General features: G+C 35.7%; 1 protein-coding gene across 1 annotated transcript in view; it reads right to left on the bottom strand.

Annotated features, from left to right (window-relative positions):
- LOC137401061 (dynein axonemal heavy chain 6-like) overlaps positions 1-24,527 on the bottom strand; it is a 106,544-nt gene that overhangs the window by 34,464 nt on the left and 47,553 nt on the right. Inside the window, exons 43-63 of the mRNA XM_068087411.1 lie at positions 23,104-23,282; positions 22,678-22,806; positions 22,083-22,171; positions 21,098-21,317; positions 20,302-20,472; positions 17,334-17,423; positions 15,600-15,773; positions 14,879-15,076; positions 13,044-13,205; positions 12,216-12,419; positions 10,883-11,064; positions 10,265-10,373; positions 9,657-9,782; positions 9,138-9,395; positions 6,642-6,869; positions 5,634-5,774; positions 4,934-5,110; positions 3,999-4,156; positions 2,780-3,013; positions 1,963-2,118; positions 542-630 (exon numbers count right to left, since the gene is read on the bottom strand). Of these exons, the coding sequence (XP_067943512.1) occupies positions 542-630; positions 1,963-2,118; positions 2,780-3,013; positions 3,999-4,156; positions 4,934-5,110; positions 5,634-5,774; positions 6,642-6,869; positions 9,138-9,395; positions 9,657-9,782; positions 10,265-10,373; positions 10,883-11,064; positions 12,216-12,419; positions 13,044-13,205; positions 14,879-15,076; positions 15,600-15,773; positions 17,334-17,423; positions 20,302-20,472; positions 21,098-21,317; positions 22,083-22,171; positions 22,678-22,806; positions 23,104-23,282 (3,474 nt within the window). The remainder of the gene's footprint in view (positions 1-541; positions 631-1,962; positions 2,119-2,779; positions 3,014-3,998; positions 4,157-4,933; positions 5,111-5,633; positions 5,775-6,641; positions 6,870-9,137; positions 9,396-9,656; positions 9,783-10,264; positions 10,374-10,882; positions 11,065-12,215; positions 12,420-13,043; positions 13,206-14,878; positions 15,077-15,599; positions 15,774-17,333; positions 17,424-20,301; positions 20,473-21,097; positions 21,318-22,082; positions 22,172-22,677; positions 22,807-23,103; positions 23,283-24,527) is intronic.

Consider the following 24,527-nt stretch of genomic DNA (forward strand, 5'->3'; position numbering starts at 1 on the left):
TGGACAAGGGGATAGTCCAAACAATCATAGTCAATCATATCAACATCGACTATGATTGTTGTATAACAATCATAGCTATAACTATGTGATGCATAACAAACTTATACATCACATATCGGCTGTGATGTATAGGTTTGTTATAAAACACAACTTTGAGAAAACTATTCTAATAAGACTCTAGTTAGAAGGTAGAACAATGCAAAGTCTAAATTTTTGATTTAATTTGAATTAAACCTCGAGAGGTATTATCAGCTACTTATGTTACCTGATCAAAAAACATACGAAAGCAGTTTATGGTAAAATCTGTATCAGCAAGTGATGTAGCAGATGAGATCTACCCTGCTGCTTTGCGTTTTAGTTGAGACTTCTTTAAAAAGTTAATGCATAATTAAAAACAAAGATGTTTGCCAAACATTTTTCTTGTCCTTCACTTTACAAACACTAAAGTATCACACGACAAACTACTGACTCTTTTAAAAATCTTGGCTCAAAAATGATCATGCCATGCTTAAAAATGGAAAGTAACTAAAATTGTACTAACCTTCAGACTTCTGTAAAAGGTCAAGAGTTTTGTCTTCAAGCTGTTTGAGCATGCCCATGTCACTAGCGATACTCTCTAGTAGCATCGACCTGCACACAAGAAACAGGAGACTTTATCACCTAAACAGCAACTATAAATACATGTAGATACAACACAGCTGATATACAATAATAACACATAAATAATGTATTATTTTAGTTCTGAGTGGATGTAAGAGTGGGCCTCATTTAGGCCGCTGTTAGCTTCAACCAACAACTTATGACTAGAGTGGTCATGTGATGACTAGAGTATAATCAACTCATAGTCAGCTGTTGGTAGCACCAATTAGGTCTCATCTAATAGATAGGCTAAAGGAACCCACTAAACGATGACAGAAAAACCATTTAATTTGGGTGTAAATATCTCACAAGGTTTGAAAGCTTGAAGGGGGGGGGGGGGGGGACAAAAGCTCTCTATCAACATCCTCTTTGAGTCAGTCAAACAGCTCTTGAGTATAACAGATAGAGATTTTTGTCAACAGATGGCTGAAAGTAAGCTTTCTTAGATTTGATAAAAATTGCCAAAAAAAAGTTCTTTTTAATTCAAGAGGAACTTGCACAAAATTTTAGTGGATTTTATCAGAAAGTATCAGTATTTTTCTTTCATTTGCGATCGTTTCTAATGTTTGAGGTGATCTGACTGCCAGGATGTTTCAAGATTAAAATAAACAAAACATGATCATCATTAAAATGCTCAGAAGAAAATATATGTGAAACGATGTCTCTAGCTGTTTCCGCTGGAATTGGCTATTGCCTTCAAGTTGCAGTGTTACCAGTCTCTATTTCGTCTGTCTCCTTGCAACTAGAAATGTCATAATAACACCTTTGCTTGATCTGAGCGTTTTAACCGCGATCAAGTTTTGTCAATTTTAATCTTGAAACATCCTGGCAGTCAGATTACCTCAAACATTAAAAACAATCGCAAATAATAGAAAAATACTGATACGTTCTGATAAAATCCACTAAAATTTTGTGGAAGTTCCTCTTTAAGAGAACTCTACTGATGTTTACGAGTTACCTGTGCGGTAATATTTACTAGACATAAGTAACTGTGTAATGTCAACAACGATATATGGTAATACTGCAATAGATTAAATTGGATTCTCTACTAACTTACATCTATGGTTGATTCTTAGATGCCGATAAAGTTAAAATAGAAAAAATGACCGCTAAAACTTGCACGCTTTTGATGACTTATCAAAGTCGTACCTACCTAGTTATTGATTAAATAATAAATCACAACTTGGGTGATTCCGTCAAACCAACTTCAACAGACCAATATGCATTTCTAAACTAGTAGAATTTCAGAAAAGAGATAAATGCTGAAACAAGAGAAAATTCAGTGATTCATGTATGAAAATCAATTAAGTTGGAGAGATAAACCTCTGTGTCTCGAGTTGTGGGTTTTCCTGCTTGACGACGGAGGAAAGGAGCTGCTCCTGGAGGCCATCAAAAGTCACTGTAAAGTTGATTATGGAGACTTCTATGCAGACTGCAGGCAGATAGTGAGGATTGCTCAGTGAAGTTATCAGGTACAGTCTACAACAAACAATATATTACCTACATGGAACAAAGTATACAGGCAACAAACTACCTGTGGTCTGCTTGCTACAGCCACAACATCGCCACCAATCATCGCCATAATACTACCTGTTGCAACTAAAACATAACCTTCAACAACCAGAACATAACCCGATACAACTCAAAATTAACCTGTCACAACCAGGATATAACCTGTCACAACCAGGATATAACCTGTCACAACCAGGATATAACCTGTCACAACCAGGATATAACCGGTCACAACCAGGATTTAACCTGTCACAACCAGGATATAACCTGTCACAATCAAAATGAAACAGTCATTCTCATCTTTGGTTTAACATATGAATAAATCAGAAATGCCACCCACAGATTTACCTAACTCCAGAATGTTATTGCTTTCAGTGTAATCTCAGAAGATGAGACATATGGGACAGTAAATATTGTAGTCAAAACAATCAGTTGTCTTCTCATGAGTTATTAATCTATTTTTTACTGATGACTTCCAGAAAATTAAGTGTATCAACAGACAACCTGACTACCCTGACAAACTAAAGAACTACCTACTTATTATGTACAACTCAGTACGAGTCAATAAACTATGACATCATAACAAATTCAAAAGAAAACTGGGAAAGTCAGATAGCCTGAGACCCACCTAAAGTTCTGGTTGTACTCAATCTCAGTCTCTCCAAGGGTGATGATTTCATGACCACCACGGGTAAATGTGTCTCTCAGCAAGATTGGCCTAAGCGAAGGATCCAATTCTTCAGTGACCTTGGTGAGGACTATTGGGTCACCCACCCTCAATGCCCTCTCCATCGACCTCATGTAATTAGGATCATCTGCCTGCGCTACGATGAGGCTTGACCCTTCTGTCTCCTTTATCCAGCTGCAAACACAACAAAGTATATGAACAATTTCATATAGAAACACATAACATACATAAAATTTTATTAAAATATAACACATCTAGAACTAGTCTGTGAGTTTATTTACTTGATATTTCTTGACTCACAATCATCCACAACTTTTTACAAAGTCCTAAAAATATTCAAAATCAAAGTAATATTTTATGAAATCCTGGCTTTTTGCCAATAGATTTTTCTAGAAGGCAATTGCGGGTACAAATAGAAACGCCCCTTTATTGGTCTATAAGTCATAGTTACAGACTTTACTGCAGTTTTACAGGATTTAGTAAAGCTGTATCTGATCTGAGAATTTAATTGGTATCTTGTTTACCTATATATATAGAAACATAATATACACAAATCTAGAACTAGTCTGTAAGCTTACAGACTTCATATTTCTTGACTCATCATTATGCACAAAGTCCTACAAATATTGAAAATCAAAACAATATTTTATGAAAATCTGCCTTTTTGACCAAAGATCTATCTAGAATACAATTGCGGGCACCAATAGAACCGCCCTTCTACACAGTCTATGTTAGGTCTAAGTTTACAAGGTCATGGTTACAGACTTTACACCAGTTTTACAGAATTTAGCAAAGCTGTATTTGATCTGAGAATTTAACTGTTATATTAGTTCACCTGTCATGCTCTCAATTTATATGAAGTAAGTTTGAGTAATTAATTACAAATATTGATAAAAAATTAAAACAATTCCAGCTTGATATACTACACTCTCTTAGTGAACACAACAATCTCGGCTATCATGCTAACTATAACAATACTTTTTCACCATCATATACTTATACTATTTAACTAAATATATTAAGCAACACCAATTGCTCAAAACTTTTTAAAACAATATATTTCCTGTGAGCTGGTCAGTTTGATACATGCACCACTTTATCTGAATGTTGAGGTCACGAAGCACTGATATATACAGTAAGTATGAAACTATGAGCTTACTGCAAGGCCTGTCCCTGAGGGTCGATGAGGAGGGGCCACTTGAAGCTGCTCTTTATTATAATGGCATTTTCCACGGAGTGACCATCCTGTGGCAGCCCCTCTGTGTGCCAATGTAAGACTTGGTTTTGCACAGCCATATCCTTGACAAAGTCGTAGCCCTGTCCAAACAGAAAGTATTCAATATCAATGAATTGTGAGTCGCAAACTCTTTGTGTAACTTCATAAACATGTTTAGTCAACAAGCATATCCAGCATAATTAGGATAAAATGTAACTGCTAATGAGTCATATGATGGATATATGCTGACACTTGGAGTCATATGATAGATATATGCTGACACTTGGAGTCATATGATGAATATATGCTGACACTTGGAGTCATATGATGAATATATGCTGACACTTGGAGTCATATGATAGATATACGCTGACACTGAGTTATATGATGGATATATGCTGACACTTTGAGTCATATGATAGATATACGCTGACACTTTGAGTTATATGATGGATATATGCTGACACTTTGAGTCATATGATAGATATACGCTGACACTTTGAGTTATATGATAGATATATGCTGACACTTTGAGTTATATGATGGATATATGCTGATACGCAGCTAGTTAATTGTTATTTAGAAATTAGCAAACAGACTGGCAGCCTTTATAAACAATGAACACAATAAAAGACAGAAAAAGTGAAATGATGGTGAGTAAAAGGCGAATATTTTAAAGTCAGCTGGTAAAGGATAACATAACGATTATCTAAAAAAACCGGGCTATTTATGAAAAATTGTAATTGCAACACTAATGAACAGGTTCTGGTGATTTCAATGAATAAAAAAGAAATATTGTGAGATTTTGAAACTAAAAAACAAGGCACCGTCGCTAAACTCTGTCTATCAAATCATATTCAAAAAAGGGAGTTGTCTACCTTGGAAAGAGGCAATTGCCTGAGCTGGCACTGCTTGGTCCAACCCTCCATCATGGATGTTCTGTATTTGGTAGTAAAAGCACCAAAGTATGAGACAGCTGCTGCCGAGAGCAGCGAGTCACCAACTATCGCTGAAACCTTCAAATCAAGTTCGTCCACCAGGTCTGCCCAACGTATCTACAGTTTGTTAAAACTCTCATAGAAATATTGATAGAGTTAATCAGGATCATAGGCTATCGCTATATAGAAGTGCCCCTTTAAAGAAAACGCATTAAATTTTTCAATCAAACTATAAAAATGAGATTGGTATTTTTAACAATTTTAAATAGGACACAAGAAAAAGTCCAAACATATATATATTAAACAAATTAAACTTTCTATTGTGGTCATTGTCCAATCAAAACATCAAGAATAATATACAAAGATCCCATTGCAAACTGATATACTAACATATGAAGAAATAATATTCACGAAATTTGTTGTTGTGTTACCACAACCAGCCTATACAATGCGCTCTATGAGTCAATATGCAGACGATTACATTTGCGTTGCATACTCTAAAGAATTGAAAACCTTTCATTATTCACCCTCTAAAATACTTAAAAAGAAAGATAGTTGTCACCTTATCACTTTGTGAAAGTTGGGCGAACTTATTTAATATGTGCCTCATGTACAAGTAGGTATGACATAATTATTCTACCTTTTCATCTGCAAGAGCATTAGTTAGAACTGATGCACGATCTAGTCTCAGAGCAGTTGTCTTCTTCCGTTCCTTCAACATTTCTCTCTGGTTTACACTGTCTTGGTACTGATTTTGGATAAGTGCCAAGTGGTCCATAATCTACACAAAAATGTAAGATAATACTGCCTCAGTGTCTAGCGAATCAACAACTACCGCAGGCAAACAACCAAATAGCTAAAAGACATCTCAAGAACACAAGCTATAATCGAATACCTGTGGTTCTATTACCACTTATAAAGTTGAGGACTTTCCCATGACCCCAAATTCAATAGGACGCTTACTCAACTAAACTATACACCAGTTGTTGATGTAAATTCTACATCTAGGTCATTGTGACCTAACTTATAGTGGTGACTTTGAATCAATAAGGTTCAGCCACCAGAAGGCCTCTAATCCAGTCCCCAAGGACATCAAAGTCTCAAAACCATGTTGAAACTCACAGTAATTTAACTGCAGGTGTTTTATATATACAGTATTTGACAACTAAAGTTTATGTTATAGTAGTAACAGTAAAATACATACTATAAAGGTGAGGTATTTGGACCCTAAGGGCCTTTAGTCGTAGCCCCATAAAACTACATAGCCTAAAGCAAACTCTGGACCTATAGAAGTTGCCCTGTGAAAGTTCGGTCCAATGTCGTTCACTGGTTTTAGAACACTTAGAAGACAAACAAACAAACAAACAAAGATAGATTATGTATGTAGATATCTGACTAGACATTTATTAAAATAATTTTGTTGTTTTACCTGATACTTAGAGCTATAAACTGCTTTTAGCAGTGAAGCACTTCAAAATATATTTCAATTTCAACAGGATAGTCAGATGTTGACCAGAGTGTCAAAAACGAATGGGCAATTGAAACCAAATATGGATCAATACTTGACCAATCAGGACTTCATGAGTCTTACACGAGCGACACTTTATGCCGCGGGTTATCACTAGTATTAGCTACAATGTCAGCCTACCTTCTGGAGACTACTCTGCTTGTTAGTCAGGTGTTCCTGAGCCAGTTGGAGGGCTTCCTTAGCCTCATCCACCCTCTTCTGCTTAGGCTTAACCATCTTAAAGACATTGTGGTAATGCTCGAGAGCGAGAACCCACTGACATATCGACTGGCAAGACATGGAAACTGTCTTTACCTTGTCAGGAACAAAGTCTGGATCCGATGTGAACTGTTTCAGCCGCTGGAATATCTGAATACATAAAGAAAAATCATTATTGTGAGCGCTGGTTATGTTGTGTGAGATGTTACATTGGTAACATCTCTTTAGTTGAGTGAGACCCTCTCTAATTCTCTCTCACAATTATGCATATAGATGTTAAATAGCTGCAAGATATTCTCTGTGTGCACACGTTAGTCTGTGTTAGTCTGTGTAAACACCATGCGTTTCAACACTCTATGGCTGATTTCATCCAAGCTTCACACGCATATGCTCCATACCTTTCGCCAGGTCCCCAAAAATATTTGATTTCAAAATTCTTCCTAGTTCTTGAGAACCAGCCTCTCAAACACCTATCTATAGACTATCTGACTGAAAAAGAAAAAATTCCTGGCTTACTGCTAGTTTTCAATAATATAAACTACTTGTTCCTTAATTCTCTTTTTAAATAAATAAATTGGCTTCATTTAATTTAAGCTGATTAAGGTGGTAATATTGGCAAAGGCACTTTCATTACCAGGTTTCTTAAGACGACATTGTTGAGGGTTCGCCTTAAACTAATACATAGTTGAACGAGCGCAAATATCCAACAAAACCTACATGTAGGAGAAAATGATACATTTTATCTAAACGATCACTAGACAAAAAATTCTCTGTCCATTTTATCTGACACACGAACTTAACAATGATTCAGCAAGCTAGGTATATTCTGAGTGAGTTTAAACATTACTTTCCCTAAATACCCGAATTGGCCAATAGAATAAATCTAGCTTTACTCAATAAGGAGAAAACAAAAGCCTATAACAACTCAACCTTATCAATCGTTTCCCCGTACAAATTTATAAATCAAGTTCATTACAAGGTTTTATCCTAGATTACTGCAGATTCGTGCTCATGTGATCAAGGCCTAGGTTTAAGTATTATTTGATTACATCTCAAAGCAATCTAGATGCACCCTGAACCCTTATTGTTTAGTGATGACCTAGCAGAAGGTGAAGCGCTACCCCAATTTATTTAGCTGAATTTAATTGAGTTTAGTTGAATTATTTAGTTACCTCAGCTAAAATACTCCTCATCCCTCAAGTAGTTTTACACAAGTTGAAACTTACAATATATTAAGCTGCTAAAACCTGAAAAGATTTTGATAGTTTTCCCAATGATATGCAGCCCCCCCCCAAGGATAAGCAACGGCTATCATATGGGTGGGGCTTAATAATCGAGCTCTGTTGGGATGAACCCGAATACGGCACCCGAACAGACAAATATGTTGAATAAAGCTGAGTAAATTTAAAAATACTATGAACTATAGTGGTTATTTTACTGATCTGTTGAATTCAGTTTGTTGTCAAATAAATATAGTTGCCCAATATTGTCACTATTATGATCAGTCAGTTGCCATTCACAAGCATTCATTATATTAATAGTCGCCATTGTGAAATAGCCCAAATTTGGTTTTATATTTAGATTTTGAGCATGAAAACTACACTGCACAGCTTTGCTTGCTGTCCCATCTTATTGGCCAGGTCAAACAATATGACAACGATGTAAAGACTTTGTCATTTTATATTAGGGGTGGAAAAATATTGATAAAAAACTAGAGAAAAAAGGACGTCATTCGGGTGATTTCGAGTAAATTATATTTAACTGTAAGCATATACTACGACCTCTAAAAGTCTCAAAACTGGTAAAAATAGGTAATTTGAAATGTTTTATTTTCCATGGATTCATTATTTTGGTTAGGTGTTACCCCTACATTGTAGAAATTCAAGGTTTGCTATTGTGAACCGCGGGGTCTACTGACTGAATGAGCTAATGAAACAATAACAGCGAGTCGTGTTTTCCAAAACCTAACCAGGCAACGCGACCGCCCCCCGAGAATTGTGTAAGCTCCGAAACCCAGGCTAGCACAATCCCAACAGAGCTCGATCATTAAACCCCGCCCATATGATAGCCGTTGCCTATCTTTGGGGGGGGGGGGGGCTGTATATCATTGGTTTTTTCACTCACAAACCTGACAGAAGTGTATGAAAAATAATTTTTAAAACATGTATGTTAATATGTAATATGTTAATTAAATTACATATTTTATATATAACATATGTAATTTAATCACATTAAATTACATATGTTATATATAACATATGTAAATTAATGTTGTTTATTTAACATATTACAAATTAACATACATATATGTAACATGTTTGTAATATGTTCTGTAAAGCCAGACCATTATAAGCAGCTGGAGATAACCTACTGTTCAGCTCATAGACATCTGACCTTTAGGAAACTAATCAATAATACCTTCTCAGGAATGTGGTCTTTGTCGATATGAATAAGTTTTGAGAGGAACTGCGCATCAGCGAGCATAGACAGCGCAGATGCCCAATCAGGTTTTGGTGCTCCCAAGAGTATCTGAACTGCACCTACAACCTTTTTTACGAGCACTGGTGGTTTCATGTAGCATTTAATCTCTGCGATATCTCTTTGGTTGAGTGAGTCGAGAGCTGTGATAGCAGTTTCCAATGCTGGTATGACCTCTGCCAGATCTCTCTCACAGTCCTGCACAAAAATGGTAAAATTTTGACTTTGCTCTTTCGCCTTTTAAAAATTATGAAATGATTTGAGTTCCCCAAACTTGTATTAATATATACTCGGGAATTCAATGAGACTGTTTATGTGACGTATAACAGACTCAAAGCGCAAGTGTTATTCCTCGAAACTACTCGATCAATTGGGTATTTTCCTCAATGAATGCCATGCAGGTATTTTTGGCTACAGCTGCAGTTCAAACAAAAATGAAGACAATCAGCAAGGCCTCACCTTAGCATATGTTTCTACAATGTCTGTTTCCTTCTGCATGATAGACTCTTCCTTTTGTACAATCTGCTTCACCTGGTCTACTGCTTCCTCATCTTTAACTAGTTGTTCCATAAGAGACTCTGTCTCCTAGGTAACGCAAGACCATTATGGAAATTTGTAGCATTGATCAACGCATTACCAAGGGTAGATGTTTTCTGTTTATGAAAATGTCAAGTTACATGAGGAGTTATCAACTCTCTAAAGAAAAAATTAAATTTCCCGAAGTGTTCAAAACTTTCTAGATGCAAAAGGAAATTAGGGGTGATCAATTTTTTGAAAATAAAATAAAATTGAGAGTTATCCAACGAGCTTTTTAGGCATATAATGTAATCACTAGTTATTGATACTAGAAAGATAACATGACTTACAAACTATTAACAACCTACACACATGAAGACGTATCACAGAGAGCTAAATACTTTCAACAATTGTATCAACTCTCTCTTGAACTAATATGATATAGAGATTGTCAGCAGTTCAAAAACTATAGAATATTCTAGACCCTGAGTGCATAGAGTTAAAGGCTATATATGTATGTCTTAAATAATTTATATCTATGTCATTCAAACCTTAGCTTTTTCTTCAATCTTTGGTCCAATATTAACGAGCTCTTCTTGCATCACTCCAACCAGAGAGTTGGCTTCTGATAGTTTGGCGAGTCCATTGATAAGTCGTTGTCTGTAACACACATGCAAGTAATAGTAAAGTACTATCTGCAACATACATGTAAATAATAGCAAAGTGCGGTCTGTAACCTATCTATCGATCTATCCATCTATCTATCTATCCATCTATCTATCGATCTATCCATCTATCTATCTATCCATCTATCTATCGATCTATCCATCTATCTATCCATTTATCTATCGATCCATCTATCGATCCATCTATCGATCTATCTATCGATCCATCTATCGATCTATCTATCGATCTATCTATCGATCTATCCATCTATCTATCTATCCATCTATCTATCTATCGATCTATCTATCTATTTATCTATCTACCCATCTATCTATCTATCTATCTATCTATCTATCTATCTATCTATCTATCTATCTATCTATCTATCTATCTATCTATCTATCTATCTATCTATCTATGACTGTAACTGTGCTGATATCCTTATACTATTAAGGTTATTTCAGTAAGTTTTATATAGGCCTAATAGAGTGTAACACGCTGACCTATTCTTTTGAAAGTTTGCGTTGTTCTCATTGAGCATGCGGCTGTAGACCTTAATAAACTCTAGATAAGAACTTGGGGTGGTATAATAGCGTCGCCTGATTTCATCCCAAAATCTCTGGGCCTCAGTCTCGACTGACTTGTGTATGCTGACACATATTTCTCCAACCATTTCCTTGACCGTCTGAAAAGTTCCAACAAATTTTAAAATATTCAATGTAATTAGTTTACAGACAAATAAAGTATTACACCGATATGGCGTTCAATAACCTTTAAACTAAAGTTATAGAGTGATGAACCAAGAAAAAGTGATCTATTTGAATAAAAACCTTGATCATACTAATAACAAATTTAACGTGTCGTTGGTTGCTTTTCCAAAATATGACAACCATGACGGTTGGTTTTTGACACAAGATGAGCATCGAGACTTGCTGCAAACTACTTTACTAAATAAGGGGTGAAGTGGCCTAACAGTTGCACCAGTTGATGCTACAAGTTGATGGTTCTACAATGCTGTGGTCTTTTATAAGACACGACAAGGACTCTGTAAGTTTGCCCACACGTAAGCCATAAGCAACCGGGGTACACGTAAGATGATAGGATTCCAATCGAGCAGTTTTCACAAGTTTAGAAAAGTTAAGGTAATTTTTGCTTTGGATGGGGTGCAGGGAGCTTCTCGACAATTGATTTAGGTAGGGTTTATTGATAGTATATGGGTGCACGACTGAAGATGCATCGTTAAGATCTTTGTAAATATTTTTACGTCGTTAGGCTACGAGAACCAGACGCTCATTAATAAATAAGTTTGATGTAGGCTAAAATGTTTTGTTGGATTTCTCTGTAGAGTACTTAATGTTTTGGTGACTCACTGCTGAGAGTAGCAAACAGCGGATAACTCCAACTTTTGGGGTACACATAGGCTAATGAATGTTTAACAAGTACCCCATTCCATGGTAGAAATTTTTTCTACAACCCTTTTTTATCCTCTTTAGGTCGCATGACCTTCCCTAGGTCACATGACCTTCTCTAGGTATAGTGACCCTTTTTAGCTTACATAACCCTCTATCAGTCACATGACCCCCTCTAGATCAAGTGACCCCTCTAGATCACATGACCCTCTCTAGGTCACGCAAGCCCCTTTAGATCACATGAACCTCTCTAGGTCACGTAACCCCCTCTAGATCAGGTGACCTCCTCTAGATCACATGACCCTAACTAGGGTAAACGCGGCTTGCTTAAGGGTGTACATAAGAAATATGAAAGCACCCTTAGTAGTCACTGTTGCCAACAACGCTGCCAACAAGAGGCAACAAAGAGTGTTTTATATCAACCCACGTCTGGACTTTTGGTGACCTCTAGAGTGAATGCTTTTCTTGGAAGATACATGTTGGCTACGACAAGCATGGCCTCTTCTGACCACTCGTCATACCAGTCAATCGTGCAACAGCTTATCAGCGACGGATTCATTCGACATCGCTGCCGGAATGTGTGGCCCGCTGGTGACATTGTCAGCACTATGTGAAGGTTTCTCTTTAATCGCTGAAAATAAAAAGTAGTAATAATGTAGGTGGATAAAAGAGCTCAAATATAACTCACATAACCAGAGCAAACCGGTTTGTCTATTACCTATAAAGAATCGAGAAACCTAGAATGAGCTGATGCAGTTGATCTGAGTGGTCACACCTGACAAAAAGCTTCTTGTCCATAATCTCTGACTCACCAACTCAACCAATGATAACGAAATCTATATTTTGAGTGAGCCTAAACATCATTAGTTTCCGCGAATAATTGACCAATAGTATAGTTCAACACACGCATATTTTCGCGAAATAATCAACTTTTATTGTTACTGTACATTACGGAACAGTAAACAGATTTGTCTGAAACGCTTGCATAGCCTTAAACTAGGTGAAGTTCTAAGTACTTTAAATTATGAAAAAATTTATTATTTGTTATACATTTGGTTTTAAATTTTAACCAGCTTCTGTACTTTCACTTACAAAATTTCAATTTACTTTAACTTAAAAAGTTATGTTAAAAATCACGTTGGCGGTAGAGTTAATGTTTGCTGGAATTGTCTTTAAATATTTAAAAATTCAAATACCAATAATACAATCATAAGTAGAAGTAGGACTGATCTAACAAATCAAAGTAAATACTCACATCTATGAAGAACTGAAAGACAGCAATCCTGTTGTCTGGCACTCCTTGCTCTGAAGCTAGCTGTTTTATCTCCATGATAATACCATCCATTTCTTCATTGTCAAACAGCCCTGGCACTTCTCCAGAATTGAGAATACAGTTTATGTCTTCAAGAAATTCTTCCTACAACAGAATTTGCCCTCGGTATAAACTGCTGAAGTTGAAACTAGTGAACATAACAAAGAGACGCGTATCTATAGTGACCTCTTCCCAACACAATAATTAAGGGTATGACAAGAACAGAAAACAGCAGAAACATAGTTGAATTTGATTTAAATTCATTATTTAATTTATAAATAGAATGTAAAATAATATCAATTGTTTGTTTAAAACATCTTCAAACTGCTAAGCAGATTGAGCAATAATAAGGAAAGATCTTGAAGACCGATGGCGGCTCTGCTATGGTTTATCATATGTTGTTTGTTATTTTAAAGTCGCTGGTTGACTAATTATAGAATAAGGTAGTTGACTAATGATTAGTTAATCATGGAAAACCTAACTTTGTTCTTCAAATCTATTTGAATATAAAGGAGCAGAGCGTTTACCGTAAATTCTGGCGTATTAGTCAACTCGGCGGATAAAACGAAGTTTAAAACTTGGTTTAGAAATACCAGTTTAGACATGTACCTGTTGTGTAAGTCGACTCTCTCCCTGGCTCAAATCTTCTGATTGGAATAGTTCAGTCAGGATCAGAAGCGAGCGATGCGTAGTTGAAGAAATGGCATCAGCCAAAAACGCCTGTATTTTTGGTGCCGTCGGCAATACAATAATTAACAAATGAACGAAAGAAGGCCGGCCTAGTGAAGACCACATGGCACAAAAAACAACACTTCACCATCGTATTGGCTTGTCTCGCCAATAGAACAAAACTGCCAGCTTTGATAATATTCACATATTTAACAGAAAAACACTACCGCAAGACAGAGTTTTTTCAGGAACCGTGATTCATGTACGAGAAAAAGAATGGATAGACGATAGCGGATAAATCATATAGATTATCGAAGTGTGGGTTTGTAGGAAGATACTACAAAAAAAGCATTAAATTCGAGAAAAAAAAACGTTATTCTAGAAAATAATCCTATTGATGACAATTTGAATGGTGAAGAATGAAACTTTGTGTTTGTTCTCATGTTGAGTAGGATCACTAGTATTTTAATATTTTATAAATAAATCCCTATATGTCATATGTGATTTTAATTTACAATAATTTTTTGAATTCGAATTTTGCTAAAATTAAATTCATGAAAAACTCGACTTCCGTAAAAGTTAAAGACTTTTAGGATTAAGCTTAAAGTTTGACATCAAATCTTTGACTTATACGCCGGAATTTACAGTATGTAAAGATTACACGAAGATCGTGCAAATTACCTGCAATGCATATACAGACCAGCCAACAACTACCACCCAGATAATTGTGTTGACCCATACTGTAACATACCTTACGAGCTATGGTTGAAAACCCAATGTTGTCACCATTAACTCGAATATACAAAAAAACTGGTCCTTGAAAGTATAATGTTTGATAATAATAATAATAATGTAAGATTTGCTGCAACAAATATTCTGTCACCATTAACTCGAATATACAAAAAAACTGGTCCTTGAAAGTATAATGTTTGATAATAATAATAATAATGTAAGATTTGCTGCAACAAATATTCTGTAAAAAGGAGTTGCTAAATGGGTTATAGAAAGTTTATAGTTAAAGTTTAAAGTTTAGCTCCTCACACCTCATGTTATTGTAATGGACCACCAATCATACAGAATACTGAATAAAGAAGCAGCGAATAAGAAACCTTAACGATGTCGCTGTCAGTTAGCAAGAAGACGACACTCTTTCCCTGTACGCCGGCCATCTTGAAGAGCTTCTTAAGGTCATCCCTGAAGTCTGTGATGCTGTAGCCACGAGAGAGAGCGAGTCTGAAGAGGGTACATCCAGCGATGTAGCAAGCAAGTCCAACGACGGTGGCCTTTCCTGTGCCATCTAGTCCAACCTGCACACAGCGATACACAACTAACAGCAGGCCCATTATACTCAAAACTAGCCCGAGAAACTTTCCGGGTTCTGTATTCCTCGTTTAGTTACCATTGTCTAACGCAAACAATTTACAGCTTATGTTAGTCCTCAGTTGACCATAAATAACTCCGAGAGAAACCCATGTTGACTTTTTCTCATTTTTAGTTTTCCGTCATGTTTACTTCACCTCCATGTTCACTTTTTCACATGGTTGCTTTTTCTCAGTTTTAACATCCCTCCATTATCCACAAAATAAATTTATATATAAGTACAGATACTTCACAACTTACATGTACATGTAATCAATTAATGAGAAATTCAAACCATGCATGTACTAGTAAGTCTTCCAAAACATGGGCAGAGAAAGGTGTTAAGGGAAATGCTGAGAATATGACACAGCATGTCACAAATGAATGTGACGAATGAACCAAAAGCAAATAAAGAATCAGTCAATGAGTTGGTAATGGAAAGCACACGTGAGTGTATAGCCAGACATATACCATAAGCATGTGACGAGAAGGTTGTCTGAAAACTCTCACAGCGCGGCAAATATGATGCACAGCCTCTTCAAAGAAAACAAACTTTTTCATCTGAGCAAGTGACAGGTGCTGCCGCATATGGTACTCTTCAAGGATGTTTCTTAGTTTATCCAGGTCAGACGTGGGACGATAGATCTGAAATGAGTTAATGAGAGCAGTGGATGAACTATCATAGAGAAAACTAATAAAAAATGTAACCCTGCAATAAAACACCTTTAGCTACCCATGACCTATATGTATATATGTTGAATATTTATAAGATATTATAAAGATTTACTTCATACAGATGATAACGACTGCATTTTGTATAAAGTTTTCTAGAGGAGTTTGTACCTTTCATGACTATTGTAATTTAGAAGTCTAGCAGTTTAACATGTCTTTGTTCATATACTCCTTTATAAATATATCTGTACTAGATGAATGCCCGGCATTGCATGGGTAATAGAGTAATTATCTAATGAATTTGAGTAACTTAGCTAAAAAGCTAGATCTTTACTAAATTCTTTACTAAAACAATACTGTTACATGTAACTGTTAACAGTGCTAGTTATTAATCCTAAGCAAGCGCTTTATGCGTGAGTATCTTAACCAGTATAATGACTATTTCCCAAACAAATTTATTCTATTCGGTGTAAATTAATGATTAAGTTTGCCGCCTCTAAATCTTGAGGTTCTGAGATCAAATCCAATGCCGGTCGGACTTTTCATTGCTAGATGTTAATCGCCATAACTAAAGAAAGAGTTTAACAAAAAGACAAATACTGAGATTTATATATATTATAGGTTTACAAAAGTAAGTATGTTTGCAAAAGTTGGAGAAACTATGGAAATGATATGAAAGCCAATTTATTAAATATCTAGTTATTGAATACCACTAAACTAAGTTCTTATTGCTATTTTACTGGCAACATTTTCATGTATAACAAAAATGTTTCTCAAATTATGCCATACAAGAATCATATGCTCATTGACCCTAACAACTTGGTCGGCAAACAATGTAAATGCTAACGCCAATATAAAGCACTAATTGAGGCGAACTAGTCCCAGAGCTACAACATAAGGGCATCAGCAGTCTAAAATTTAAAACAAGCTTGTGCAAAGAAAAGAATATCTTAAAAATTAAATACAAAACTATCTGAGACAAGACATACGACGATAAGCATTTGGCAGACAAACTCCAGGCTAAATAAGAATGGCGTAAGCTCAAAACAAAAGCGCAGTTTAATGGTAAGTTGGGAGAGGAATGGCGATGAGAGAATAATCCAAGTATGCTAGTAGGGAAGTAATAGGCCGTGAGTAGGAGATGATGTTCGATAAAATGGGAGAAAAGGCGAATAAAACACCCTTGAATATCGATGGCAGGTGAAATAAAAGATCTTACCCCTTCTTCACCTAACAACTGAAATACATATCAGAATTATGAAATTATCCTGACTTGCACACTCAGTTTTTTATGTTTTTTTCATAGAATTTCAGGCATCCCTCACATACGGACAGTTTCTTGTGCATCTGCACAGCATTCGTCATCCCATTTCTCATCAACATTCAATCAAAATCCACTATCATTTCACATATATCACAAGCCATCATGCACAACCAGAGAGGAAACCTTAGTTTTCTAGACAAAAACTGTCTCAAATTAAATTACCTTTTTGAATGATGCTTGCCAAATCTTACCTTGTTCGGAGCGGGAGCATCAGCTGTAGATGAGCTAGCGGAGTCCAAGTCTAAGAAGTCAGTGAACAAAATGGGTTTGGTCATCAACTGCTCTGTCGTCCAACTCACCTGTATCAACAATAGCGAAATGATACAAGCAAAGAAGACTTGTGCCGAGTGACTTGTACAAAAGGTATGGTGAAACATGCTAAACAAACATGAAAAAATAACTGTTCACGCTGAATGGCCAATTAAAAAGAAGCTAATACTGATAATAGAATACATGAAACGAGTGCAGAACTGTGAAAGTCTACAACTAGGTGACTAAAAACTAAAGATCACAAATGTACACAAGGAAATCTTGAAAGAATACCTCAAATACAGAGCGCAATCCAAACGCGTGTGAACAGCGAACAGCGAACGACGAAATGTTGCAAGTAGTGAATTGAAACAGAGGCAAACATGAAAAAAGAAATGGGGTAACAAGCAAAATATGTTTACATTCAACCAGCTGTCATTCATGGGAGAGTGCACCCAGGAGCGCAGACTTGGAGCTGTGAGATTCCGGTCTCGTATCTGTTTGTGCGATGGCTGTTAGCAAAGGTACACAGACTAAACAACAAGATAACACGAGGTCTCACAAGGTCTCACAAGCACTCAGTTTTATGGCTGATAGAAACTAGATTGTCATAGTGTAAGAGAAGAATGAACTTTGTATGTTTGCTTTTCTCCTTAAAATAACTTACTGACTCTTCAAGAATTTTAATAATCGACAAAATCATGAAAAATAACTTGTAATGACGCGAAACAGTATTTTGCCTTTCCAGTTTGCAAACAAATAACTCTCCAGATATAGGATACAGAATTCCAGTTATTATAACTAAGATAATTAGCTCACTTTGTCCATGATATTGAATTGCCAAAATGTTTTATTCAGCTATGGATAGTAATATGCAAACACTGGTATCATATTAAAAAAGTTATTATTAATACAAAGTATTTATTAACACTCAACATTCATCAATTTCTTTGAATTCTAATTACATGATTTTTTCAGATTAACAGGAAAAACTTATGGTACAGCAATTTGTACATTTCACAGGTTGACAGTCAACGCCAATATTACTAGGCTAACAAGTAACTCTTAGCTTCTTAAAATTTATTATCGACTGATGTCTCTAACATTTCAACAACAAATGTTTTTATACTAGACTAACAGGAACATTTTGTAGTTTGATATTTTAATATTTTCCAACTAAAAAATTATTGATTGAAAAATTGGACTAAAATTTTTGTTAATGCGGATAAGTTGCAATGTGAGATGACTGACATGGTTGTACAATGTCTGTTATGACTAGGGAGAGCAATAATGAGACATGTACTAGTGCCAAGTATACCTAAATGTTGAGTGAAACACGTAATATTATGTTGAGTGCGACATGTAATATCATTCAAACAAAATAATCACACTTTATGCATTACATGATCTGGAATCTAAAACATTTAAATCAGGAAGTATGAATCACATAAGCTCATAAATATACTAATGGCGTAAAGCTGACAATCCCTTGTATAGTGTGCTAAAATGCCACATAGAAAGCGCATTGGAAATCCAAAACTTGTTATTGTTTTAATAATCTTTTGTTCGTAATAAACTACATTGGTTATATTTAAGGATAGAAAAGCACAGAAGTTAAAAGTTGTAAAGATAAAAAATTCCAATTGTACTATCCATGCAATGACTGGGAATACAAGCCATTCTTTACTTGCATAGATGGATCCTGTAAGCAGGCTGTCACTGCACAACAATTGGGCGTTCACAATATATTGGACTATGATTAAAGCATGGACTACGAGTGGTTCCACCAGAGTAAGTATAGTCAACTTCTGATAACTCATTTGTTTTGTTTGGAACTCAATTTTGTCCTTTAAACATCCACACAAAATTAAATATCATGTGAAAACCAGTACTACTTCCTACATAGGATATGTGTAATTTTAACCAATATACCTACATGTACATATCATATAAATGTACATATCATATATATGTACATATCATATACATGTAGATGTCATGTACATGTATATATCATATATATTTACATATCATATACATGAAGATATCACTGTATACATGTACATAGATGTCATATACAAGTAAATGTAGATATCATACACATAAAGATATCATACAACTGTAGATATCATACACATGTAAGTGTCATATACACAAATATATCATATACGTGTAGATACCATATTCATGATGATATCATATACATATAGATATTGTACACCTGTAGATTAGTGAAGCTAGGCTGAGATGCATATAAGCCTAGTAATGACCCAAGCATATGATCATATACATTATGTAACTTTATGATGAGAACCAAAAATAACAGAATGGTTCTGAAATTTTGAAAAGGCAATTAGGAACCCTCTACTTGCAAAATATTGATTAGAAAATTGAAGTAAATATTTCTGTAATGCTATGTTACACATATAATAATAAATCCTATAATGCTGCCTCAGCAATAAGTAATTTGAATTACCTGACTGTCTTCCATCTGCTAACATGTTATACTTTGTTTTATTATAGCAACTACCTTCGAACAAGTAATTCATATGATATAAATAATCATAACTACATTAAATAGTAAAACTAAATACTTGTATCTTATATTTAAATACAAAACTGAATACAACTCATTTATTATACCTGTATGCTAACCGCAATAATTCCAGCTAAATATGCTTAGATTTGACAGAACAAACTATATGGTTAGAACATTATTGGACAATCCCAGACATCTAACTTGAAATGTTACCCATTGGTTAACAGTTTTTGACTTTTAAAAACTTCAGTTTTAGATGAAAGTGTTTTCAGCTTGCATATAGAAGACTATTGTTGATACAGTGAAAACTAGCAGTGTATACAGCCATGTGTGTGAATGTATCCAGGATTCCAGGTGCACAGGTATTACAGAGTATGCACCAAGTTTACCTTGAAATAGTCATGGAGCATCTCAGAGAGGAAGCCATAGAACTTTTCTCGGTCCGCGATAGAGATGAGCCTGTCATGGAAGGTTCTAGTAACCTCATGGGCTAGCAGTTGAGCACACAAGTCTCTGTTGACAATCACCTCCTCATTTGCCTGTAGCAGTCCTTGAATAACCTGCATAGAAAAACGATCGCTAAAATCTTGGCTATCTGACAAGAGAGTCAGAGGAAGGCACCGATAACTCTTCATATCTTCATACATTTGAGTCAAGCAGTTTTGGCTTGTATGGAGAAATTTCCAGTTACATCATTAAATTTTTGACAGATTAAAATAGCTTGAGTGTCAAAAAATCGGTTCAAAATTTTAATCATATTTTACTAACACATTATCAAAGTGATTTCCAATAGATCGCGCAAAGTTGTTAGAAATCAAAATGAGATTAATATGCGATTAGAATGTAGGCACTTCCTTGGAAAGATATGCTTGAAATAGACTCAGAAAACTTTAACTATAACTGCTAGCAGTATTTTACTCAGGGAATGAGAACAGTAATGTGAGAACTGGGTACCGAGCACCAATCAGAATAGAGTAATGTGAGAACTGGGTACCGAGCACCAATCAGAATAGAGTAATGTGAGAACTGGGTACCGAGCACCAATCAGAATAGAGTAATGTGAGAACTGGGTACCGAGCACCAATCAGAATAGAGTAATGTAAGAACTGGGTACCGAGCACCAATCAGAATAGAGTAATACAAAATTATTCTTTTAAAAAGTTTTAACAGCGCAAACCTAGTCACCTGAGAAAGGTCTCTGATATTGAACGTATAGTGTATCTTAGTAGGAGTAGGCAGCATTTCATTGCACATCCTGTAGTAGATAGCTATGCTGCCACTGACGAATGAGAAGAGAGCCTCCTTTACTTCTGGAACAAAGTCTCCCTCGTGAAGGAATTTACCAAGCTGTACCTGATAGATGTGCTGTAGACTTCTGGTTGAGGGAGTAGGCAGCGCCAGCATGCTGTCAAATGACAAAATGCTCTTGTCACATAAATCAGTCAGACAGAACTCATAGAAATAGCCAAATGACAAAGAGTATAACAGTAAAGACCGAGTCAAAGGAGGTGAAAAGTGTGATGAGGTGAAGAGTCAAATATGATACAAAGCTTAGCTGTGATAATGCCAAGCATAATATAATTTTACCTAAAAATATGATACAGATAATATGTTGACAGAAAGCAATTTTATATAATAAGCACAATGCAATACAACACTAAAATACAATTTAGCCAAACAATAACACAAAAGACAATACAATTTAGTACACTATGCTACTGTATTATATAATACATCCTTACATGGTATTATACAGATACAAAGGATGTAATATATCATGAACCGGCCAGCTACACTGAAATATGGTATGATAGAACAAGCTATGATATAGCTCGCTTTAACATGGTATACAATTCTATGACATGGTACGACACCATGATGTAACATAACACACTGTGATATGATTCAAAGCACTATAGTATTGTACGAAACGCTGTATACACTGTACACCGAAAGTATATCAACATAGAGCACAATCCAGAATGGCCAAATACTGTAAACAACACATTTAACATTGCTCTCCACACCAAATTAAAAGTACAGATTATTTGCACACTGGCAGGCAATTGTTAAACTGGCGCTTGATAAAAGAAAATATAAAAAATACCACAACAACCAATAGACTATTCAGTAACACAAAATAGGCCCTCAGCACGAGATAAAAACTTACCAGAAATGCTTGAGAAGCCTGGGATTGACTACATTCCTTCCTCCTCCAGGGGGTGCACAGGCAGCCGCAAAGGTCATATCGGCAGTGTTCTGTTCAACACATAAGCTTAGACGATAGCTATCCAATAGGTACATAGTGTTTTTCAGTAAGTTATTTAAAGAACAATTTGACGTTTGAATACAGCTGATAAAACTGTTTTTATTATAGTACAATTAGTATATTATTAGTATATAGAGAATGGGTGAATTTATGTAGGCCTATTGCCTTTCATATGATTTTAAAATCTAACCATCTGGCTCTCGATATTGTACATGTAACTGCGGCAGATAACTACAAGATAATTATGAAAGAAAACAAAAACCAAACAGAGTAAGTAGTTTTTTTTCCCACTCTTCAAAAGTAGTCGAAAATAAAGGAAAAGTATCTTGCTGGCAGCTCTGAGCAATGAACTTTCCTTTTAGCTTAAACAGTGGTTTCTTAAAAAGAAATTGTTAGATCCTACCTTTCAAACTATTTGTCATTTTTTTTCAATCTTGAATGATTAAAAAGAATGTGTGTCACAAATGACTTAACTAACATTTTTTAGATCACAAACCTTCCATTGAAGTTTCTTTGTGTCGTAGAAGCCGCCAAGGTCAAGGAACTGACGAAGAAGCTCAAGAGGAGGCTGTGCACCGTAAATCTCTTGTGAGGGCACATTGAGGTCGTCAATGAAGACAATCACCTATAGTACGGACCAAAATGGCTACTTTGTATTGTACTTGGTATCCAGCTAAATCTCTTTACTAAATGTCTTTTTAATGGCATATCAATCATACAACAATCAAGGTCAATAATACATACAATATCTGAAGCCAAAATATGTGTAAACTTCTAAAATCTTAAGTTTGACTTTCTAAACACGTAGGAGGAAAACAAGCAAAACAACCAACGATACGGGTTGTAGCGCACCACTGCACAGTTTGCCATGTTGTTTTCAGATGACCTTAATAATGGTTAACAACAGAAGCATTTGACGTACCTTCCTACCACGTGGTCCAACCATGTTGTCCTTGCCTTTTCTAACAAGCCTCTGTATTACCTGCGAGCACGTCCTCTGCACAGAAGTCTGCGCGCTAAATTGGATGATGGAGGAGAGAACTCCTGGAGATGGCTTTGCTTTTTGTGAGCCAAACAAGTTCATTTTTTCGACCCCGGTGTCTAAAAGAGGAAGTCCGTTTTCTATAACTCATTACAATTAGAGCAAAAATGCTACCAAACAATATTAAAATAAGCGAGGGCAGTTAAACAAAATTTGAACAGCAAACCATACAGCAACAGATGAACAATGACAGGTTTTGGGGCAAATATAAGGAGATCTGCAAAACTATACTAACACACATATTTATGATTAGATGCTCAACTCGACTATGGTAACTATGGTAACGGGTAATACAAGAAAGGTTTAGGGGGATATAAAAGACCTAAGCAGCCTACATCCTATGTTACTGCCTAGTTATGAACTGTAAACAGGATTTTTGACCTAGGTAGTCGTCCAAAAGTACTACACCGGATTGGGAGAAGAAGTGAGAGCTATATACTAACTTCTTTGTAACAGCACATCAAAAACTTGACTGAAACGAAAAAATTCTGTGACATACGACACTCGATAAGCTAATGCCAGGTAAAATACTGCGGCAACTGTTGCAGGTACAAATGCACTTAGCAGGCAGACGTTATGACTATGACTACAGCCATCCGTTGTCAGGAGGACGAGCTTGTTGAGTAAACAAATTTTGTTGAAAACTGAATAAATAGTGACAATGCTAATTCAATGAGGTCGATTAGAAGGTAAGTTAAGCATTACTACTGGACATCTTGCCTGACTACTGACACTTACTACACTACTACTGTCTCCTGATTGTCTGCCAGACTACCGAAACAAAACAGTCCAAACGACTGCTACCACAAGTTGAGAGTTGGATAGTTGCTGACAATGCAAAGCAAGTAAAATACAAAAATATCTAAAGAATAACACAGTAAAAGTTACCTGCGGATGGACGTTTTACCTGCGCCTCAGTTGCAGAGAGTGGAACTGAACAGATAGAACAGGTTGACCCAAAATGAAAATGCATTTAATATAGATGTACTAAAAGCGTTTGAAAATAGTATTATTAAACTAAAAACTTGCAATTCAACTAACAGAACAGATGGACATTACTATGTGACTGTTGCTACATGACTGTTGCTATGTGACTGTTGCTAAGTGACTGTTACCATGTGACTGTTGCTATGTGACTTTTGCTATGTGAAAATCTACATGTATATTAATAAATCCCCTTTGCCATTAAATATGTTAGTGTCTGTCTGTTAGTCTGCGTAAACGCTGCGTTTCCCCATTTTATTGGCCGATTTTTTCTAAACTTCACACTCATATGCTCTGTGTTTTCTACCAGGTCGTCAAAA

This window comes from Watersipora subatra, chromosome 7, assembly GCF_963576615.1.
Source record: "Watersipora subatra chromosome 7, tzWatSuba1.1, whole genome shotgun sequence".
Lineage (NCBI taxonomy): Eukaryota > Metazoa > Bryozoa > Gymnolaemata > Cheilostomatida > Watersiporidae > Watersipora > Watersipora subatra.